The following is an 18,540-nucleotide window of genomic DNA, read 5'->3' as shown; positions in this document are numbered from 1 at the left end:
CAATCATCAGAAGATCTGGGCAAACAGGTGACTTAGTAAAATATTAAAAGCACAGGCTTTTTGCCCTAGTCAGTTTGGCTCAGTGGTTAGAGCGTCAGCAGGCGGACCGAAAGGTCTTGGGTTTGATTCCCAGTCAAGGACCCATACCTTGGTTGTGGTTCGATCCCCAGCCCTGGCTGGGGGGCATGCAGGAGACAACCACTTAAAGTGTCTCTCACATCAGTGTTTCTCTCTCTCTCCCACCTGCTCCCTCCCTTCCATTGTCTCAAAAATCAATGTAGAAAATATCCTTGGGTTAGGATTAAAAATAAATAATAAAAAGTACAGGCTTTTTGACTGCTAATTTTCTTACCAACCCTCCTTCCTATTTGCTCTAAATGACTTTTCATTGACATTATAGAAAACTCAAGAAGTATCTAAATACTTAGTTAAGACTTACCTTCAATGAGCCTGCCTATAGGAAAAGTTTTAAAGACATTTATGACTTCCTTGAGTAAATATGATAAAGGCCACACTGCCCAAAAGCTATGTTAGCAGAGGGAGCTGCTTGGGGAGCACAGGGTAGAGCAAGCACACTGCCGCCCCTCACTGCCGCTACTGACCTCCACCGCATAGTGCAGCGCCGACGAGCCAGGGTGCAAGGACAGATTCTGAAAAGGCTTGATATGTGGCTTCTCCCATCCAGACTCCGAGGACCACTCGATTGTCAACATGTGATCCGTGAAAACGGTTCCAAAAACCATATTATTTGGGTCTGGTTTCTCCTTTAAAACGGTGGCTGGTGTGATTATTAGATCTTTAGCCTGGGGAAGAAAAAACAGCACCATTAAAGAAGAGAAACTGAACATCTACTGGCTACAGATAAGAAGGGTTAAAAAAACACACAAAAAATATAAAATGTAAGTCAATTGCCATTAAAAGTTGAAATCACTTGACTCTGTTTCTATCCCCAGAATTTATTTATCTTATAATTGGAACTATGTACCTTTTGAACACCTTCATTCATTTTCCCTGTCCCTTACCCCCACTGACTTTTATTTTATTTATTTTTTATTGATTTTAGAAAGAGAGGAAAGGAGGGGGGAGAGGGAAATGAAGAGAAACATCGATTGGTTGTTCTGCTTATTTATGCATTCACTGGTTGATTCCTGTATGAACCCTGACCAGGGATCAAACCCACAATCTTGGCGTATTGGGATGACACTCTTAACCAATTGAGCCACCTGGCCACGGCCCTGCTTGACTTATATTTATTTTCCTAAAGAAAGGCAGACTTCCACATGCAGCGCCTCATTTGGGTGTGTCTGAAGTCCTGGAAGCTCGACTATCCTATGTTCTCTTATAAACGGACCGTAAGAGCTTGTTTGCAGGTTCTAGCAGCGGGTCACGGCTACTGCTCTACTCTTGACCCAAGACCCGTCCTCTCCTCTGCAAGGGAGGTTGTTCTCTTCGACAGAGCACGCAGGTTCTGGAGGGATGCACATGGCTGGGTGAGGAAGGAAGGGGACACCGGCCTCGCCAGGCAGATCAGCCAAGTCAACCCCAGCAATCGATGGGGTGACAGATGTCACATCCAGATCGCCCTCACATCCCCCACTAGTCTTTTAAATGTTGGGAACTGACTCAGAAATTAAACACCGTGTGAGTCAAAGAAATCATGCCTGCAGTCAGAATTTAGCTTGTTGTTTGAAATCTCGGTGATGTACACTGCCTGATAAATATCAGAACCAAAATTCAGTGACATTTAGAAACAAGAACAAAAATAGCAGATGGAGTAAAATGATGCAAAAAGGAGAACACATCCCCTCTTTGTTACCATCGTAGGGCTCATGTTTAGCACTTGGCAAAGAAGAAAGGGGTGTCTTTTATAATAAATAGAGCAACACCAGTAATAACTTGTTAAACTAAAATGAATGTCATTAAAAACAGAACCATCTTGGTGATGGTTATGCTTCAACTCCCCCCAAAAATTCTTGGATAAGTCCGAAACCCCCTGGGAGAACTGCAGGAGCAATGAGCAGAATGAAGCAACTGTTTTCCTCTTTGAACACAGAGAAGTAGAAAATGAACACCAACATATTAATCCTCTGTTCTGTGCCGAGGAAACAATGGACAAAGGGAGCTCCCACTGAGAGAAAGACAAATAGGAAATAGCCTCACACAGCAGCCTTTCACCAACACTCCACGTAGCCAGCTTGCCCATTACAAACAACCACACACACACAAACACACAAATCAGACAGTACCATCACTAACTTTTTAATAGCTATAGATTGCTGACAAAAAACACAGGTGAAGGAGGTTTTTTTAACCAGTTATAAAACAATATTAACCAGGCACAGGTTCAACCTGTTAACAAGTTGTAAGGAAGGTCAAACTCCACTTCTTTTAACACACAAAAATTATTTATCCATCCACCCACACCCCCAAAATCAAATATAGGACTTCACTTTATATCAGCAGCCCTTATCATTATTTTTAAATGATCTAATTACTTCTGATTAATCCACTGCCTTGCAGCTGTCTTAGTCATTTGGTATATTACAAATGATAATCAGATTCATGTTTAGAATAATAGTCAGGCTGAAATGTATTCTAACAGAAAGCTCATTACAAATCCAAAATGGAACACAATATTTCCTCCAAAATGTGGTCCCTATTTCTGATACTCATATTACTTTCAACTTCTTAACCCTTTATTTATTGAATACGGGTAATGCAGTTTATTATTTTACTTTAATATTTAACAAAGGAAAAAAAATGAAAAGTATAAAATCCCCAACGACTAACCTGGCTGCCATATTCCCACTTCCCAAAGATGATCTCTATTAACAAATCCTTTGTGGATTTAACTATATTTTCTTTGCATTGTTGTTACTTCCAAGGTCATTTATCATTTTCACTACCCTGGGTTTCCCACATGAGTCACTAAACAGGGACACTTGTCCTTTCAAGTACTTCTTTAGTAGGTCTGATTCAATCTCTACCACCCCCTCAGTAGCAAATACTCTGTATCTTTTTCCTGTTCATTACCCATGAACAGTTAAATGGCTCCAGGTTCAAGTCCAAATATTGTGACCCAACGAACTCCGTATTTCAATTCTACCTCTCACTAATGCTGGGCAGAAGTCTTTTACGCATCATTTATTAATGTGTTCAGCTGCAAGTAAATCATAACTGGAGCCAGGCCTGGCAGTGCTCTGGAATGTCAAGCTTCTGTGATTTTCTTGAACTTCTCCTCAGGGTCAAAAAAGGCTGCTATAGTGTAAGCTTCAGTTTTAATGATCTAACAGAAATCTAAAGGAAGGGTGGAGAGGATGATACCAGACTTTTCTGTTGTCTTTAATCACAAAGGTAAAATTTTGCCAGAATTTCCCTTATGCCTTATTGGTTAGAAATGTGTCCCATGGGTTTCTCTAACTGCAAGGAAGGCGGGGAATGCAAGGTGGTCACCCAGGGCTGGTCAGTGAACTGCAAACAAAATCAAGGTTCTGTAACAAGAAACAAGAGGTGGTTGGGCTGTATTTTGGGTAAACATTTGCCCTGTGCCAGAAAACAGTACCAGTCCTTAAGAATTCTTGTTTACATACCTTTGTCCAACCTGGAAGGAGACAGAAGTTGGCTACACAAGACCTACTACCCCCCACACCATTTTTCTCCTTGCCATTTCCTCCACTTGTAGCACTGGACATAAGATGCCTTCAGTTTATCCAAACTCTCTTTCTTCCTCCAGCAGCGAGTGTGGAAACTATGGGACCCCATCGGGCTCAGGAATCTATTGTAGTATCCTTAGCTTTCAAACTACCTAGCGCTTGCTTTGCTTACTACTCATATAACCCCTCTATAGAGACAGCTCACCCTCCGAAAGGCTCAGTTTGGCTCTATAAAATCCTTTTAATTGATCTGGACTATTGGGAAACGGAAATCATGTTTCTTTACTGTGTTGGCCTAACTCTCATTTAGCACAGTAACTATTATACGTATCACTTGTGTCTGATTCAGTTCTAAACTTCACAGAACTTGGATTGATCTTCATGGTTTGGATATTGACGTAATAGACTGCTAGTTTTTATAGTTTTTAAAACTGTACTTACCATATTTCATAAAAGACCTTTTTGTTGTTGTTACAAACCCTTAAAGAACCAATGTTGAGAAAGCGGGGAGGCAGCCGGGGGAACCGTTCGGGAGCTCCCGCCACCCCCCTGCTCGGGCATCCTCTGCCCTCCTGGGCCGGCCGGACAATCCTCGGCAGTGTCCTGAGGCTGTGTGGTCATCTCAGCCGCCTGCCCAGGATTCTTCTAACTGTTGTCGGGGACACTTCTTTTTTTTCTTTCTTTTTTTGGAAAATCCATGAAAGTGACGCCTTTTTGAGGAAAGAAGGAACTTCGGCCCCCTTCTCGCTGCCCTTTTAGGCATTTGACAGCCTCCTCCCACTCCCCGCCCTGACCCTGCCTCCTGGTACAGGTTCCTCCCTGTCACCTTTCTCCATCCCCTTTCCCCGCACCCAGACAGCCTCCCGCAAACTTCCACCAGACTCTATGGGACTCTTGGGCCAGCGAGCACTTAGGACCTTTAACACCAGCCAGGCCTCAGGGAGTGAGCAAGGGCCACAGCGAAGGGAGCAGCTGCAGCCCCCACAGGCTGTAAAGCCCAAGGGCTCGGTGTCTCAAAGGGCCACAGCGACAATGACAACTGACGAGAAGAAAGGGAGTGGCTTGGAGAGGAGGAAGGAGAAGTCTCAGGATGCAGCAAGGTGCCAGAGAAGCAAGGAGACGGAGGTCTTCTACGAGCCGGCCGACGAGCTGCCCTTGCCTCACAGTGAGCTCCACCTGGACAAGGCCTCCATCACGTGACTGGCCATCAGCTCCCTACCAACACACAAGCTCCTGTTCTTTTGCTCTGAAAATGGGTCTGAAGCTGAGGCTAACCAGCAGATGGACAACATGTACCTAAAAGCCTTGGAGAGTTTCATTGCCGTGGTGACCCAAGATGGAGACATGATCTTTCTGTCGGAAAACGCCAGCAAGTTCATGGGACTCACATAGGTGGAGCTAACAGGACCTAGTATCTTTACTCATCCCTGTGACCATGAGGAGATCCGTGAGAACCTGAGTCTCGAAGATGGCTCTGGTTTTGGGAAAGCAAAGACATGTCCACAGACCAGGACTTCTTCATGAGGGTGAAGTGCACAGTCACCATCGAGGCCTTGCTGTCAACCTCAAGTCGGCCACCTGGAAGGTCTTGCACTGCACGGGCCAGGTGAAGGTCTACAACAACTGCTCCCACATGGCGGTTTCTGCGGCTACAAGGAGCCTCCGCTCTCCTGCCTGATCATCATGTGTGAGCTGATCTAGCACCCATCGCACATGGACATCCCCCTGGACAGCAATACCTTCCTGAGCTGCCAAGGCATGCACATGAAGTTCACCTACTATGATGACAAAAATCACAAAACTGATTGGTTACCACCCAGAGGAGCTGCTTGGCTGCTCAGCCTACCAGTTCTACCATGCACTGGACTCAGAGAACATGACCAAAAGTCAGCAGAATCTGTGCACCACAGCCCCGTCTGCCCTGGGCCCCGAGGAGAACGCCAAGAGCAGGTCCCCCCCAAAGTCTTGCACTTTTCAGCACCAGGACTACAATCTGCCATCGGCTCACAAGGCGGCAGGTGTGGCAAGCCAGCTGCTCAGGCCCCCATTTGAGCCCGACCTGCTGCCCCAATTGCCCAGATGTGTTCCCGCTCCAGGAAGCTCCACGCTCCTGCAAGGAGGGGACCTTCTCAGAGCCCTGGGCCAGGCCACCTGAATGAGGGCCTTCGGCCAGGGCTGGCATCCCTGCCATGCCATCCGGCATCTTCACTCTCTCCATTTATTTTTGCAACTAGTTATCTCTAACACCAACACACTTTTTACAAGATGTACTTACCTGGCAAACTTGCCCAGGTTACTAAGTAACAGCCTTTTTCGAATATGCTCAGTTTATTATCCATATTTTTATAAAGTATACAATTGTTTTACCTGCTGTTTTACTCTGTCAATGAAAATGTTCTTAAATTTTGTAAGATTTTTCCCCAACTTCAATTACTTCTCATTTATATTATCCACAGGCCTCTCTTATGCACATGCAATATTCATACGAACAAGATGGGTGTATGTTTGTTCTACTGCAGGGAAAACTTTGGCTTCACTGAACTAAAAAGGATTTGTTGTTGCTGCCAAAGAGAAACAAAATAATTTTGCTTGCCCAGCTTGATTTGTGGCCTTGCCCTCTCACAGCCCTTCTCTTTTCTTTTTTAAAACTAATCACCATATTGTAAATTTCAGCCTTTTTTTTAAAGTCAACTCTTTGCTCTAATTTTGAGGACTTTTGGGGGGAAAAAGAAATGTGAAGGGTGAACTCCAGCATATGTGCTTATCAGTGAAAGTTACACAGCGAGGCTCTTCCTAAACTGTTTGATGTTTTCCATCCACCCCCAGCCTTCCGTGGATTAATTTTTAATTATTATTATTCAAAACCATTAACTGAGGTTTTTAAAAAAATTTATATCTGGGTTAAGAGTTTACCATATATATGGGTACTTTTTAATACCTAAAAACTTAGAAAAGGAAATGGAATCCTGCTCACAAAATCACTTTAAGATTTTTTTTAGGCTGGTCATTTTCTTTCTCCTGCTGGCACTGCAGAATGGTACAGTGCTCCCACGGGCCTGTGCTAACACTGCTCGAGGTTCCTCCGTGGGCTTTTGCTTTTGCGGTCTGCCATAGGGTGACAAACAATCCAAGAAGTGGAATCATTAAGTGGGAGCGTTGCGAGCTGTCTTGTCCTCATGTTCCATATGTATTATATATGTATGTATATATTATTTTTGCTGCCAGGAGGGTCTGATGGCACATCATGGGGCAGGGCTGTGGGAGTGGGCCAATCTAAGGGACAGGAAGTGCTTTAACTTTTCTTAAGGTCTTGTTGCTAACCCTTCAAGTGCACTGAGCTATGTGACTCTACTGTGCTTTCACGTGGCACATTTGGATATTTCCAGAACTACCATGAGACGGTTTAGATGGGAATTCATGAGAGAAAGGAAGGATTCAGAAATGCTTACCATCTCGGAGCACATGGAGCTGGACTGAGAGGGTGCAGAAAGCGGGGACAGCTGTGCGGACGAGCCCCGGCCCAGCCCCCCTTCCTGAGCCTGCCCTCACATCACCCCGCAAGGCCGAGGTGCAGTGCCCCTGCAGGCAGAACTCAGGGACAGCCCTGCCTCAGGCCCTTCCCCAGGTCTGTTTGTCACTTGAAGTGACCTGGCTAGGTAGGAAGTACTGGAAATTGAGTGTTCCCAGAGCACTTTAACTCACTGGGTAAGAGGAACTATACCTTCGGTTTTTAAATACCAATAACATAGAAATTACCTGTCTTGAGTACAATGAAGTTTCTAGACACACACAAACAAAGCACAACAGGCCAAGAACTGGGTAAGCCTGAATGGACTTATTGCCAAAAACAACAAAAAATTTAAATTTCAAAAGAAATCTAAGTTATACGAGGAGAAGTATCTATTCAGTGTGTTGCCCAAATCATACTTAAGCACCACAGCTTCGCCCTCAGGCGGCCTGACGGTGTCTCCCAGGTCAGTGCTGGTGTTGGATTCCTGTGTGAGCTGCCTCAGTATTAAGGGGATTTCACCTTATGGTTTTACTAAAACACTCTGAAAAACCTTCCGAGCTTCAGTATTAACTTTACCTGTAGGTGTAACAACTTCACGTACATTACTATTTTGTTGAATTCCTACCAACATTATTACTGTATGGGAGCTTAACTTTATAAGGAAATGTATTTTGACACTGATATCTTAAAGTATTCTGATCCCCCCGCCCCCAAAAAAGAAAGAATGGCCCACTACATAATTTTCACTTTTCTGAACACTCTCCTTAAATGCCTCTGGACCACCCACAATGAGCCCTTGGTCCAGAGAGATCAACTTAGTTAATGACAAAGCAGAGATATTAAATGAGATGATTTTATGCTCAACTTAGGGCTCTTTACAATAAGAACTTACTAATACTAGTTAAGTTTCTGGAAATTGAATATAAACAATTATATTACCAGGTGCTAGTTCTATTTTAGTAAACCACTACATTCTTTTGTAAGACATGCAATTTCTTAATGCTGTGAGTAGCAACTCTTTTTTTTTTTTTTTTTTAAATATATCTTTATTGATTTCAGAGAGAGGAAAGGAGAGGGAGAGAGACAGAGATAGAAACATCAATGATGAGAGAGTCACTCATCGGCTGCCTCCTGCACGCCCCCGACTGGGGATCAAGCCCGCAACCTGGGCATGTGCCCTGACTGGGAATCAAACCCCGATCTCCTGGATCCTAGGTGGAAGCTCAACCGCTGAGCCACGCCCGGCCGAGCTAACTTTCTGATTTGTACATAAGGATGCCCTACATGCAGTTTCTCAAAGTAATGCACTCTTTGGTGACTTCAGAATTTTATCAACCACACCAATTGTCCATTATTTGAGAAAATTCCTACAATTCTGGAAACTGAAAATATCAGCTGTTAACCTGAGTTCAAAGAGAAATTACCTAAGAATGCTAAATTTCAAAAATTAGGTGATACAGTTGAATCAAGTTGAAAAATAAACAATATTGCCTGGCTGGGAGTGGCTCAGCGGTTGAGCATCTACCTAGGATCTGGGAGATAACAGTTCGATTCCTGATCAGGGCACATGCCTGGGTTGGGGACTCGATCTCCAGTCAGGGGCGTGCAGGAGGCAGGCAATCAGTGACGACTCTCTCATCATTGATGTTTCTATCTCTCTCTCTTCCTCTCCCTTCCTTTCTCTGAAATCAATAAAGATATATATTTTTTAAAAAAAACTTAAAAAAAAGTAAGCAATATTAATTAACTAAAGGTGTGTGATCTGTTTTGAGTAGGTATGAAATGAAGTTCTAAGATAAAAATAATCATTGGCATGAAAGAAACAAATTTTATAAACAATTTTAACAATTCCTTTTTCTACATTTCCTTTCCAAAGATAAACAGTAACTATTTATAAAATGATACTTTCTCCTGCATAATTAATGTGTCTGTTTCCGATGCCCCATGTTCCCTGATGACTTCAAGTCAGGATGTTTCATACAATATGCTGTGGAAGAATCTGGAAGGCCACCGTGACTGGATCGCAAAATGACAAGAAATATTGACGAAAGCAGGGCATATTAAAAAACAGCAATTTCCTAACTCAAAACAGATGCTTGGGTAACCATTTGCTCTGAAATGGGGAAGCCTATAGCAGGCTGGTGCGGCTTGGTTGAGAGGGCCTGGGCCCGTAGTAGCCAGCATCCTGATTCTACTCCCCACTTACCATTGCACCTCTGCACTGGCCACAACACTTCAACTTTCAAAGACTATCTCTGCATTGCAACTGTATCAGAAAGTGCATGGTTTTGTTCTACAATATGTGCATTTTCTTACTTTATTTGGAAAGTGTTAGGTGCTCTGTTCATTATGTTTGAGATCCCCAGAAGCTAATAAGGAGGTATGAAGAGGAGAATCACAGATTTGGAGTGTCACGTTCTGGGATCTGTAAGGCAGGGGGAAGGGGGAGAAATAGCTGATCTTTCTGAAAGGAAGATGACTCTGGAGTCCACAAAAAGATTCCCTAGGATGCCTCAGTCATAAGGCATCTCATTGCTGGGCCCTGTTTGAAAACTGCATTAAATGACCACTTCAAAATGGGGCCGGGGATGCAATATGAAAACTATCCACGAGAGACCCGAAAGGCAATTTGAAAAGTCATAAATGGAGTAAATCAAGCAAGAGATTAAAAAACAGGTCAAAAGCAAAGATGGTCCTATAAAATCCACCATTTTCTCCCCCAAATTATTGATTTCATTTTCATTCGCCTCATCACATATGCACTATGACTAAACCACCACTAGAACATGTTTTGCTAGGTAAATACATGAGTGTAGTATGTCAATATGTCCCCCAACTAAAATCTAATACATAGAAACCTACATTAACAAATAAAGACATAATTTACTTTGTGAATTCTTTACTTTGCAAAAAAACTATTCTACGTATAAAAGTATAAAGAGTGCACCCCCCTCCCAGGAGCAGGCCATCGACTTGCCCTTGCCCCTCTCCTTCCCCCACAGGCACCCATCTCCTAAATCCTAAGGGTCCACGTGAGACTTGAACCAGGGGAGCAATGGGCAGTAGCAACTCATGGTTGACCCCCAGAGCCTGTCTCCAAGGCCCCTTTTCTCTGACTCTCCAGTGAGATAAAAGCAGCCCCGCCTAGACTCTCTCCTATTGCTTTTTCTATCCTAGGCCCTTTCTTATTTCACTGTCCCCAGCTTTAATAAACATACTCTCAGGGGGGAAACAATTTTTTTTTGGAATGAAAATAAAAAGTATAATGGCCTTTTGGGAAAAACTGTATTCATCTATACCCTTTGAGGAATTTATTTACTGTACAAGGGGACCCTTAGAGACAGAGGATCAAGTATGAGCCCCTTTCATCTCATTCTTTCAAGAACCCATAACTCAATATCTAAGTTCCCAAAAATATATGAGAGCTTAGTCTTCACAGGCTAACACAGCAGACTGGCTTCAAGGTGGTAGAGGACATTATCTGTAAGGGGCCAGGAATCGTATGGACAAATAAAACTCACAGACTTATTTTAGTAAGGAAATTACTATGATCTAATATGTTTAAAAAAAATAAAAAACCCTGAGAGCACAGACCTCACCTTGACCGTTTCCTCGGATTTCCAATGCCCAGCACAGTCCCTGGGGCACAGTTAAGAGCTGGGCGTGTGCGCATAAAATCGATGAGTCAAGCTGCGTTCCCTCCCTGAGCTCTGCCAGGAGGTGAGTTCACTGGGACAGGCTGTGCTCGCATGGCCATGGGCAGTGACCCAAGCAGGCACTGGGGGCGCAGAGCCAGGCCTGAAGACAGAGGCCCAAACCTCTAGGGCTGGGCAGGGGGTAGGAAATGAGTTATAGAGAAAATAATACCTTACATTGGTATTTTCGTGATAGTCAAAGTAACTCTACAAGATTCTTTCTCACGGCTGCTGGAAAATGTTAGGTGCGGCTTAAAGAGAAAAATCACGAGTTTAACTTTTTTCACAAGTGAAGCGAGGGTGACACTTCTGATACCATCAGATACACCTTTAGGTGAGTACTCACAAAGTCACAAATTCAATTCACCTAAATTACTTCCCAAGACAATGTTACGACTTGTGAAATACTACAGGCACTTAACTGCCAGGTAGTTTTAGATGTGACCAATGTCCTAGACTGCTCCCCAGATGATGTTTCCCCCTAAGAGTGGAATTTTAAATGCGCAGCAGCATTTCCAACTGCTGTAGGACCCAAGCCGTGAGAAGCCCCCCCCCCCAGGGCAAGGAGAAAGGCGCCCCTCAGCGGCGCCGCTTCCCCCCCTCCCCGGCCCCCCACTCACCTTCAGGGCGCCCAGGACCGAGTCCCCCGCGGCTCCTCCGGGTCCTTCCCGGCCCCCGTTACTGCAGTCCTGGAAGAAGAATGAGACCCATTAGGCGAGGCCAGGAGGGCGGCGGGGCCCGGGCTGACCCGTGCCACTCACCATCACAGCGCCGGGCCGCGGCGCGCAGGCAGGGAGCGGAGGGCCCCGCACAGCCCGGGCGCCCCGAGCGCGCGCCGCCCTCCGCGTGCGCCCCGCCGCGCTCGGGGCTGCTCCCCTCCCCGCACCGCTGGCTCAGGGCCGGCTGCCCGGGACCCAGGCTCGCCGGCGAAGAACAGGAAGGCAGCTGTCGCCCTTACATCCGAGGAGATGTCTACGCTAGGGGTTTTAAGCCATTTATAGAAAAAATCTCCGTGGCGCGCTCGGCCTCGTGGCCTTGTCAACCCCGGCGCACAATAGCCCGGAGAAGGGACCCGGAGGGAAGAGAGAAGGGACAGGGGCCGGGAAGGGACCGGGGGAGGCCGGCCCCGCTCAGCCCGCAGGTCCTCGGATGCAGCCGCGGGGACACCCAACCCCACGCGCTAAGGGCAAATCCTCGTGGAACTGGGGGTGATTTAAAAGACACTTGGGGACACACTGGAAGGAAGGCGAATTGCGAAAAGATGCAGACCCTTAAAACAAGGAATGAATAAATAAGTAAAATAAAAACAGCCGAATCTGCTAAGCAACTACGGGCGAGACGGAGACAGGGACCCGAGGAGGCAGGAGGCTGCGGGCAGGTCCGGGTGGCGAGGGCACGCAGGAGGCGGCCGTCAGCCCCGCGGCCCGGAAACCCGCTCCCGCCCCCGCGCCCGAAGCCGCTTCCCCCCAACCTCGGCCCCGGGGCGCGCGCGGGGAGGGTCGCGGCCGCGCGGGGCCCCGACTAGGCCGGGGGCCTCTCCGGGGCGGGTTCGCCGGCTGGGACCTGGATTTGGCGCAGGGCTCGGCGCGGCGGACCCGCGGCGCAGGCGGAGCAGGAGGTTGCGGGCGAGGAGCGGGCCAGGCCCGCGCTTCCAGGACCCGCGTCTATCCCGCCCCCTCCCGCCCGCGCCGGGCTCTTGGTACCTGGGGGGCGAGGGCCGCGGCGGCGCGGGGCAGGCTGGCCATGCGGAGCCTGCGGGAGCGCGGGGCTGCGGGCTGCGGGCAGAGCGCGGCGGGAGGCGGGAGGCGGGCGGCGGGGCCCCGCGCGAGGGCGAGGGCGAGCCGCACGGAGCCGCGCAGCCCCTGCAGCATCCCTGGAGGAGGCGCCTCCGCCCGGCTGGTCCCTCTCAGTCGGGAGAACCAAAGCCCTGAGTCCCTGCCACCGGGTGTCCCTGGCTGGGGTAGAAGAGCCCTTGCCACCGGAGCGCCTTTCCGCCTGCAGGCGCCTTGCCAGCATCTTCATTTACTAAACGACCCCTGGGACCGCCCCTCGGCCAAGGCGAAGGCAACCTCGGGAAATGTATGTACACAGGGCGCATTTTCCATCCACAAACCAACAAAAGGCAGCGCCGCCCCCGGGGGTTTGCAGCCCGCTGGGCAGGGTGCGCGGGCTCTTACCTGCACCGACCCCCGGGGCCAACTAAGTCGCATTTGTAACTAAGGGTGTGGCGGGGCCGCCAGGTTCATCTTCCCTAAGAGCTGTTTCTATCCAAAGACCTCAATGCTGCTTGGATCCACCTAATCATCATTTCCAGGCAAAATAAACCATCAGGGGCTCCCAATGAAACTGCTTTGACGTTTTCTGATACAGGCCTGTGATAGCAATGTTTAGAAAGAGGGGCTGGGGAAGCGATGCTTGAAATACACAGCAGGAAGGGAAAGAACTGGAAGACTGTGGCACCTATTGTCTCCTCCGACGTGTTCTCCCGGGCTACAGGGCAGTGTCAGCCTCAATTAGGAGCCTTCAGAAAGGCTTTTAAATCAATAGGATGTGGTGACTCGGTTGGGCTGACTTCAGCTGGGAAAGGGAGGAGAGTGGTTTATTTTGGGTGAAAGCGATGAAATCCTGCCTGGTTTTAGAAATTGGTTTTCTACAGCCCTAAAGATAATAGAGCTGTAATCTTATCAGAAAACAACATTCCTTCTCCCCCTTACACAAGGCACAGAAAAGCCTCAGTTCCTGGGGTGGGGTCCCAAGCTCCAAAGACCTCCCAGCCCAGGCAGGTCCCCTCATCGAAAGAGTGTGGCTGGAAACCTGGAGTCTCTTCTTAAAGACTTAGATCAACTCTAGAGTGGCCAGTTTGGGACTCCTGCCCAAAGCCTAAGAAAAAGAAACCCTCGGTTGAAGAATGTAAACAACTTAATTGCATTCAAAAGATTGATTTAAATGTCTCCACCAGACACTCGTTCAGAGCCTGTTACTGTCTGAAAGGTGGTCAGGACACAGCTTCAGCTTTCTTGCTGCGTTCAAGGTTACCTGTACATCTGCCCTTTTCAGCCAGGAAAGCATACACGGGGCAGGAATGGTGTTAGGAAAGAATGAGCACACTGCCGCGGCTCCCTTTCCTCCCCTTCAGAGCCGAGTCTGTGAGAGCGCCCCCTGCATTAACTGCTCCCCCTCAAGTGACTGCAGTTTAACTCTTGTCCAATTATGCCACTTAAACAAGGTTCCTATTAGCCTTCATTTTGCTCAACACAATGGTCTTGCTTCCCGTGCATTTTCATGGCTGTATCTGTAGGCTGATGACTCCTAAATACTCTATATATTTTCACTCTACCTCTTCCCTGAGCAGTAAGTACCTAACAGTAAAACATATATATATAAAATAAAACATATACATATAATATTTTGGCATGTTACATGTGTGAAGGCACTGGCCTAGGTGCTGGGGATGCAATGTGAGCCTATGGCCATCCCATTAGCATGAATTGCCTCCAGCCAAATAGAGAAATGTTACTTATGTTAAAAAGTGTTAGCTAATCTCACAAAGGCAAAATTGCAAATGTAACAAGTGCCACCCATGCTTTAAGAGCCTCTAATAATGGAAAATAACAGACTCCAGAAGGCGTGGAGAGACTTTCCAGCAAGGGATTCTTAAGCAAAGATCTAGCGGATTAAAAAAAAAAAAAAGTATTATGGAAAAAAGGGGTGAGGAAGGCCCAGAATGAAAACGAGCTCCAGGCCAAAAGGCATCTCTGAGAAGGGAGGGGAACGTGGTGGCTGCAAGGGCTCAAAAGAGAGCCAGGACTGGGGTACAGACAGGCAGAGGGTGCTCGGTCCAGGGTGAGGCTGGGAGGGTAGGCACAGGGCCACTCAGTAGTGCCTTATAGGAGAGGTAAAGGACAAGTTTCCCCTCAACAAGGTAAAAGCACGACTGTCCTATGAGACTCGACTCGGGGTGGTGAGTGCACAATGCAGTGTGCAGATGACGTTTCCCTTGAGCTGTATACACTTGAGACCTGTATGCTTTTATTAGCCAATGTTGCCCCAATAAATTCAATTTAAAAAATAAACTGGTATTATAGAGTGGTTTGTAAAACTCATTGAGTGAAGTCATTACCATCACTCATTGAGTGATGTTAAAACTGATTAAAAGAACAGACGCGTTTCTGGGTGAGGAACAGTGAAATGAATTTTTTATTTTCCCCCTTCCTCCACCTCCCTCCACCCCCCTGTATATCAGTCTCCCCACCATCCCCCCGGCAATCGCCTCACTGTTGTCTGTGTCCATGGTTTTTTTTCTCTTTTTTTTTCTTTTTAGCTCAATCCACCACCACCTCTTTGCTAATGGACTTAAAACCGGCTTCTTCCATAGCAGGGGAGAGAGGTTAACTGAACTTCAGAATTGCACGTCTGCGACAAGAATTATTTTGCGCTTTTATCAGTTATCTGTAAAACTACTCAAAAACAATAAAACAATGTCAAAATATAAGGAAGGGGCCCATGGAATCTTAAAAACAAGGGAAAACGTTGAGAAACAAACACATAGATACAGAGAACAAATTCATGGTTGCCAGAGAGGAGGGGTGCTGGGAGGATGGGTTAAAAAAGGTCAAAGGGATCCAAAGTACAAATTGCCATTTATAAAAATAGTAACAGGGACCTAAAGCACAGTTTAGGGAATATAGTCAATAATATTGTAATAACTATACATGGTGTCAGGTGGGTACTAGACTTATCAGGTTGATCACTTTATAAGGTGTACAAATGTCTGATCATGCCTGGACAGCGTGGCACAGCAGCTGAGCATCGACCTATGATCTAGGAGACGGAGGTTCGATTCCCGGTCAGGGCACATGCCCGGGTTGCAGGCTTGACCCCCCGTGGGGGGGGTGCCCGAGGAGGCAGCCAGTCAATGACTCTCATCATTGATGTTTCTCTCTCTCTCCCTCTCTCTGCCGTCCTCTCTCTGAAATCAATAAAGACATATTTAAATAAAAATAAATGTCTAATCACTATGTTGTACACCTGAAACTAATACTATATGTCAACTGTAATCGGAAAATAATTTTTTAAAACAAGAAAAACCACTGAAAAGTTAAGATTAGTTAGGGAATGGAGGCAGGGGGTTGACAGGATGAAAGTGCACTCTGGTTGCAGTTTGGGGGTTTGGAGGGGACTTGGGTGGAGAGAAATGGGTTTATGAGGAAGCTATTACAAAACCCGTGTGAGATGATCCTATTAATAGGATGGACTTGACAGGTGGTGGGTGATACAGATGCAGAGAGGCAGTCAGATTTCAACAATCTTTAGATGGAACGGATATGAGAAGGAATATGGGGGAGAGAGGTGCCAAGGAGGGCTCCTTGGGTTCTGGCTTGCCCTACTGGTTGGTGATACTCACTGAGAAAAATGGAACACCGTAAAGTAATAGGGGGATGAGCAGGAGCCTGATTGGGGACACATTGAGTTTTGAGGTGTCTCTGAGACTGGCTGTTAGTTCAAACAAAAGGTCTGGATTAGAGGTAAACATTTGATGAATCGCTGGGATGTAGGTAAAAGCTGAAGCCGTGGATGTGAATGAGAATGTCTTACCTGTGTCTCAGTTTTCTCACCTGGAAAATGGGGCAACAGCACCTTGTCTGGTGAGTCTTGCTCCCTCAGTCAGTTAGGTAATGATTATCTACTCCAGTTAGCAAACATTTTCTTAAAGAGCCAAATAGTAAATATTTTAGGCACTGAGGACCATGTGGTCTCTGCTGCAGCTATTCAGTTCTGTTTCTGTATCACAAAAGCAGCCATAGACAACACGTAAAAGACGGGCATGGCTGTGTTCACATAAACGGGACAGAGTGGGTTTAGCCTATGGTCGATAAGTTGCTGACCCCTACTTTACGCAGTTGCCCTACCTAGAAACATGAGGGGCATCCTTCACACACAACCAAGTGATCATCAAGCGATATGTTCTAGCTCCAAATATCCTGACAGTTGCCATTTCTCCAGCCATGTCACCGCTATCCTGGTACCAAATAGCTTCCAAGTAGCCTCTCTGCCTTCCAGCTTTGCTTCTTCTTAGGCCATTCTTAGCATGGAGACCAGAGAAATTGTGTCAAAATGGAAACCAAACATGTCTCTCTCTTGGCTGAGAAATTGTTAAGACTTTACATTACGCTATGACAAAATATTTTCACAAGCTCCCTTACCCATCCCAAGTTCCGGCTCCTAAGCCCTGCGTCTCCGGCTCACCTTTGGCGATTCTCCCTCTCCTCGGCCACACATTTAACTGATTTGGGTCCTTCTTTCAGACCACCTGCCTGATACACTCCCCCGCCACTGCCTGGCTCTCTCGTCCGTTCTTGGCTTAGAGGGGAACTTCCTTGGGGAGGCATCACAGAACCCTATCTAGGCCACAGTGGGTCCCTCTGTTATTTATTGTCATAGAATTCTTTCTACTTCAAAATCATTGTCATACTTTATTCTGATTATTTGATTAATGTTGCTCTAACTTTTACGATGGGTGGGAAATTGTGTCTATTTTCACCTAGCAGTCCCCACTTAGCCTACGCTAGGCACACAGTTGAGATTTAAAAGGTATCTGTTGAATTGCAACTTTGTGATTTTTTTAAAGTATGCATTTAATATACTTCGGCATTTCATCTGCCCGAGCCTACAATGTAACAGACTAAAAATGCCCTCAGAGCCTGCTCTACCCCTGGATACAAACTTATTCCTCCACCTGCTCTCCCTCCGTCTGAACCTTCTCCTTCCTTTTCCTCTGTTCCCTGCCTCCCCCGTCCCTTCTCTCCCCTTTTCCAGCCGTAGTGGGAGCTTTCAGTGTATTATGACTGTGAAAGGATTGGACCGTGCTTGCCAATAGAACCTCCTGCCACGACGGAAATGTCCTGTGCTTGCACGGGTAACCACAAAGCCACCTGCAACGACTGAGCACTTGAAATGTGGTTAGTGTCACTTAAAAACGGAATTTTTACTTTTGCTTAATTTTAACAAATTTGCATTTAAATCTAAATAGTCACAGGAGGCTATGGTCTTAGTGCAGGTTTGGGCATTGTCCTATGTTTGATCATAGCTGAGGGTTGGTATCCTGGCTCTATAATTTATCAGCTCTATGACTTTTGGCAAATTACTAACCTCTTTCGAGTCTCATATTTAAAACCGGGGTAAGTAATAAGAGATTCAACATAAAAAATATGTATAAAGCACTCAGCAGTACTTACCATCTTGTAATTGCTCCATAAATGTTAGCTATTATTATATTTCTATTTTTTCATTTTTTTAACATCACAATTGCCTGGCTGGTGTGGCTCAGTGGTTGAGCATCATGAACCAAGAGGTCACTGGTTCGATTACCAGTTAGGGCACATGCCCAGGTTGTGGGATCGGTCCCCAGAAGGGGGGTGTAGGAGGCAGCCAATCAATGATATTTCTCTCTCGTCGATGTTTCTATCTCCCCATTGCTCTCCCTCTCTCTAAAAAATCAATAAAAACATTTTTTAAAAAATTGATTGTTTTTCACTTATATGTATGTAGCCCTTGGACTAGAGCATATTAATGATCAAAACAATATTTTGAGGAAAAACCTTTAAAATATACATCTGGCATTTCCAGGGTTTGTTTTTAAAAATGTGAAGTTTATATTAAAAAGGGGAGAAGGGCACAGTTT

General features: G+C 46.2%; 1 protein-coding gene across 11 annotated transcripts in view; it reads right to left on the bottom strand.

The window, feature by feature from the left end:
- The window catches only part of BCAT1 (branched chain amino acid transaminase 1), an 89,405-nt gene that overhangs the window by 44,279 nt on the left and 26,586 nt on the right, over nt 1-18,540 (bottom strand). Inside the window, exons 1-3 of one of the 11 annotated variants that reach the window (XM_081129125.1) lie at nt 13,037-13,154; nt 11,480-11,548; nt 603-803 (exon numbers count right to left, since the gene is read on the bottom strand). In XM_081129125.1, coding sequence (XP_080985251.1) covers nt 603-803; nt 11,480-11,548; nt 13,037-13,069 — 303 coding nt within the window. In that variant the 5' untranslated portion in view covers nt 13,070-13,154. Of the gene's footprint in view, nt 1-602; nt 804-1,351; nt 1,431-10,763; nt 10,785-11,479; nt 11,549-11,620; nt 11,741-12,128; nt 12,302-12,422; nt 12,541-12,562; nt 12,857-13,036; nt 13,155-18,540 lie in introns of those variants that run through there. The other 10 variants (XM_081129122.1, XM_081129129.1, XM_081129130.1 and 7 more) reach the window with 10 other exon arrangements.

This window comes from Miniopterus schreibersii (assembly GCF_964146895.1).
Source record: "Miniopterus schreibersii genome assembly, chromosome: 2".
NCBI lineage: Eukaryota > Metazoa > Chordata > Mammalia > Chiroptera > Miniopteridae > Miniopterus > Miniopterus schreibersii.
This window is presented reverse-complemented; position numbering and strand designations above follow the sequence as displayed.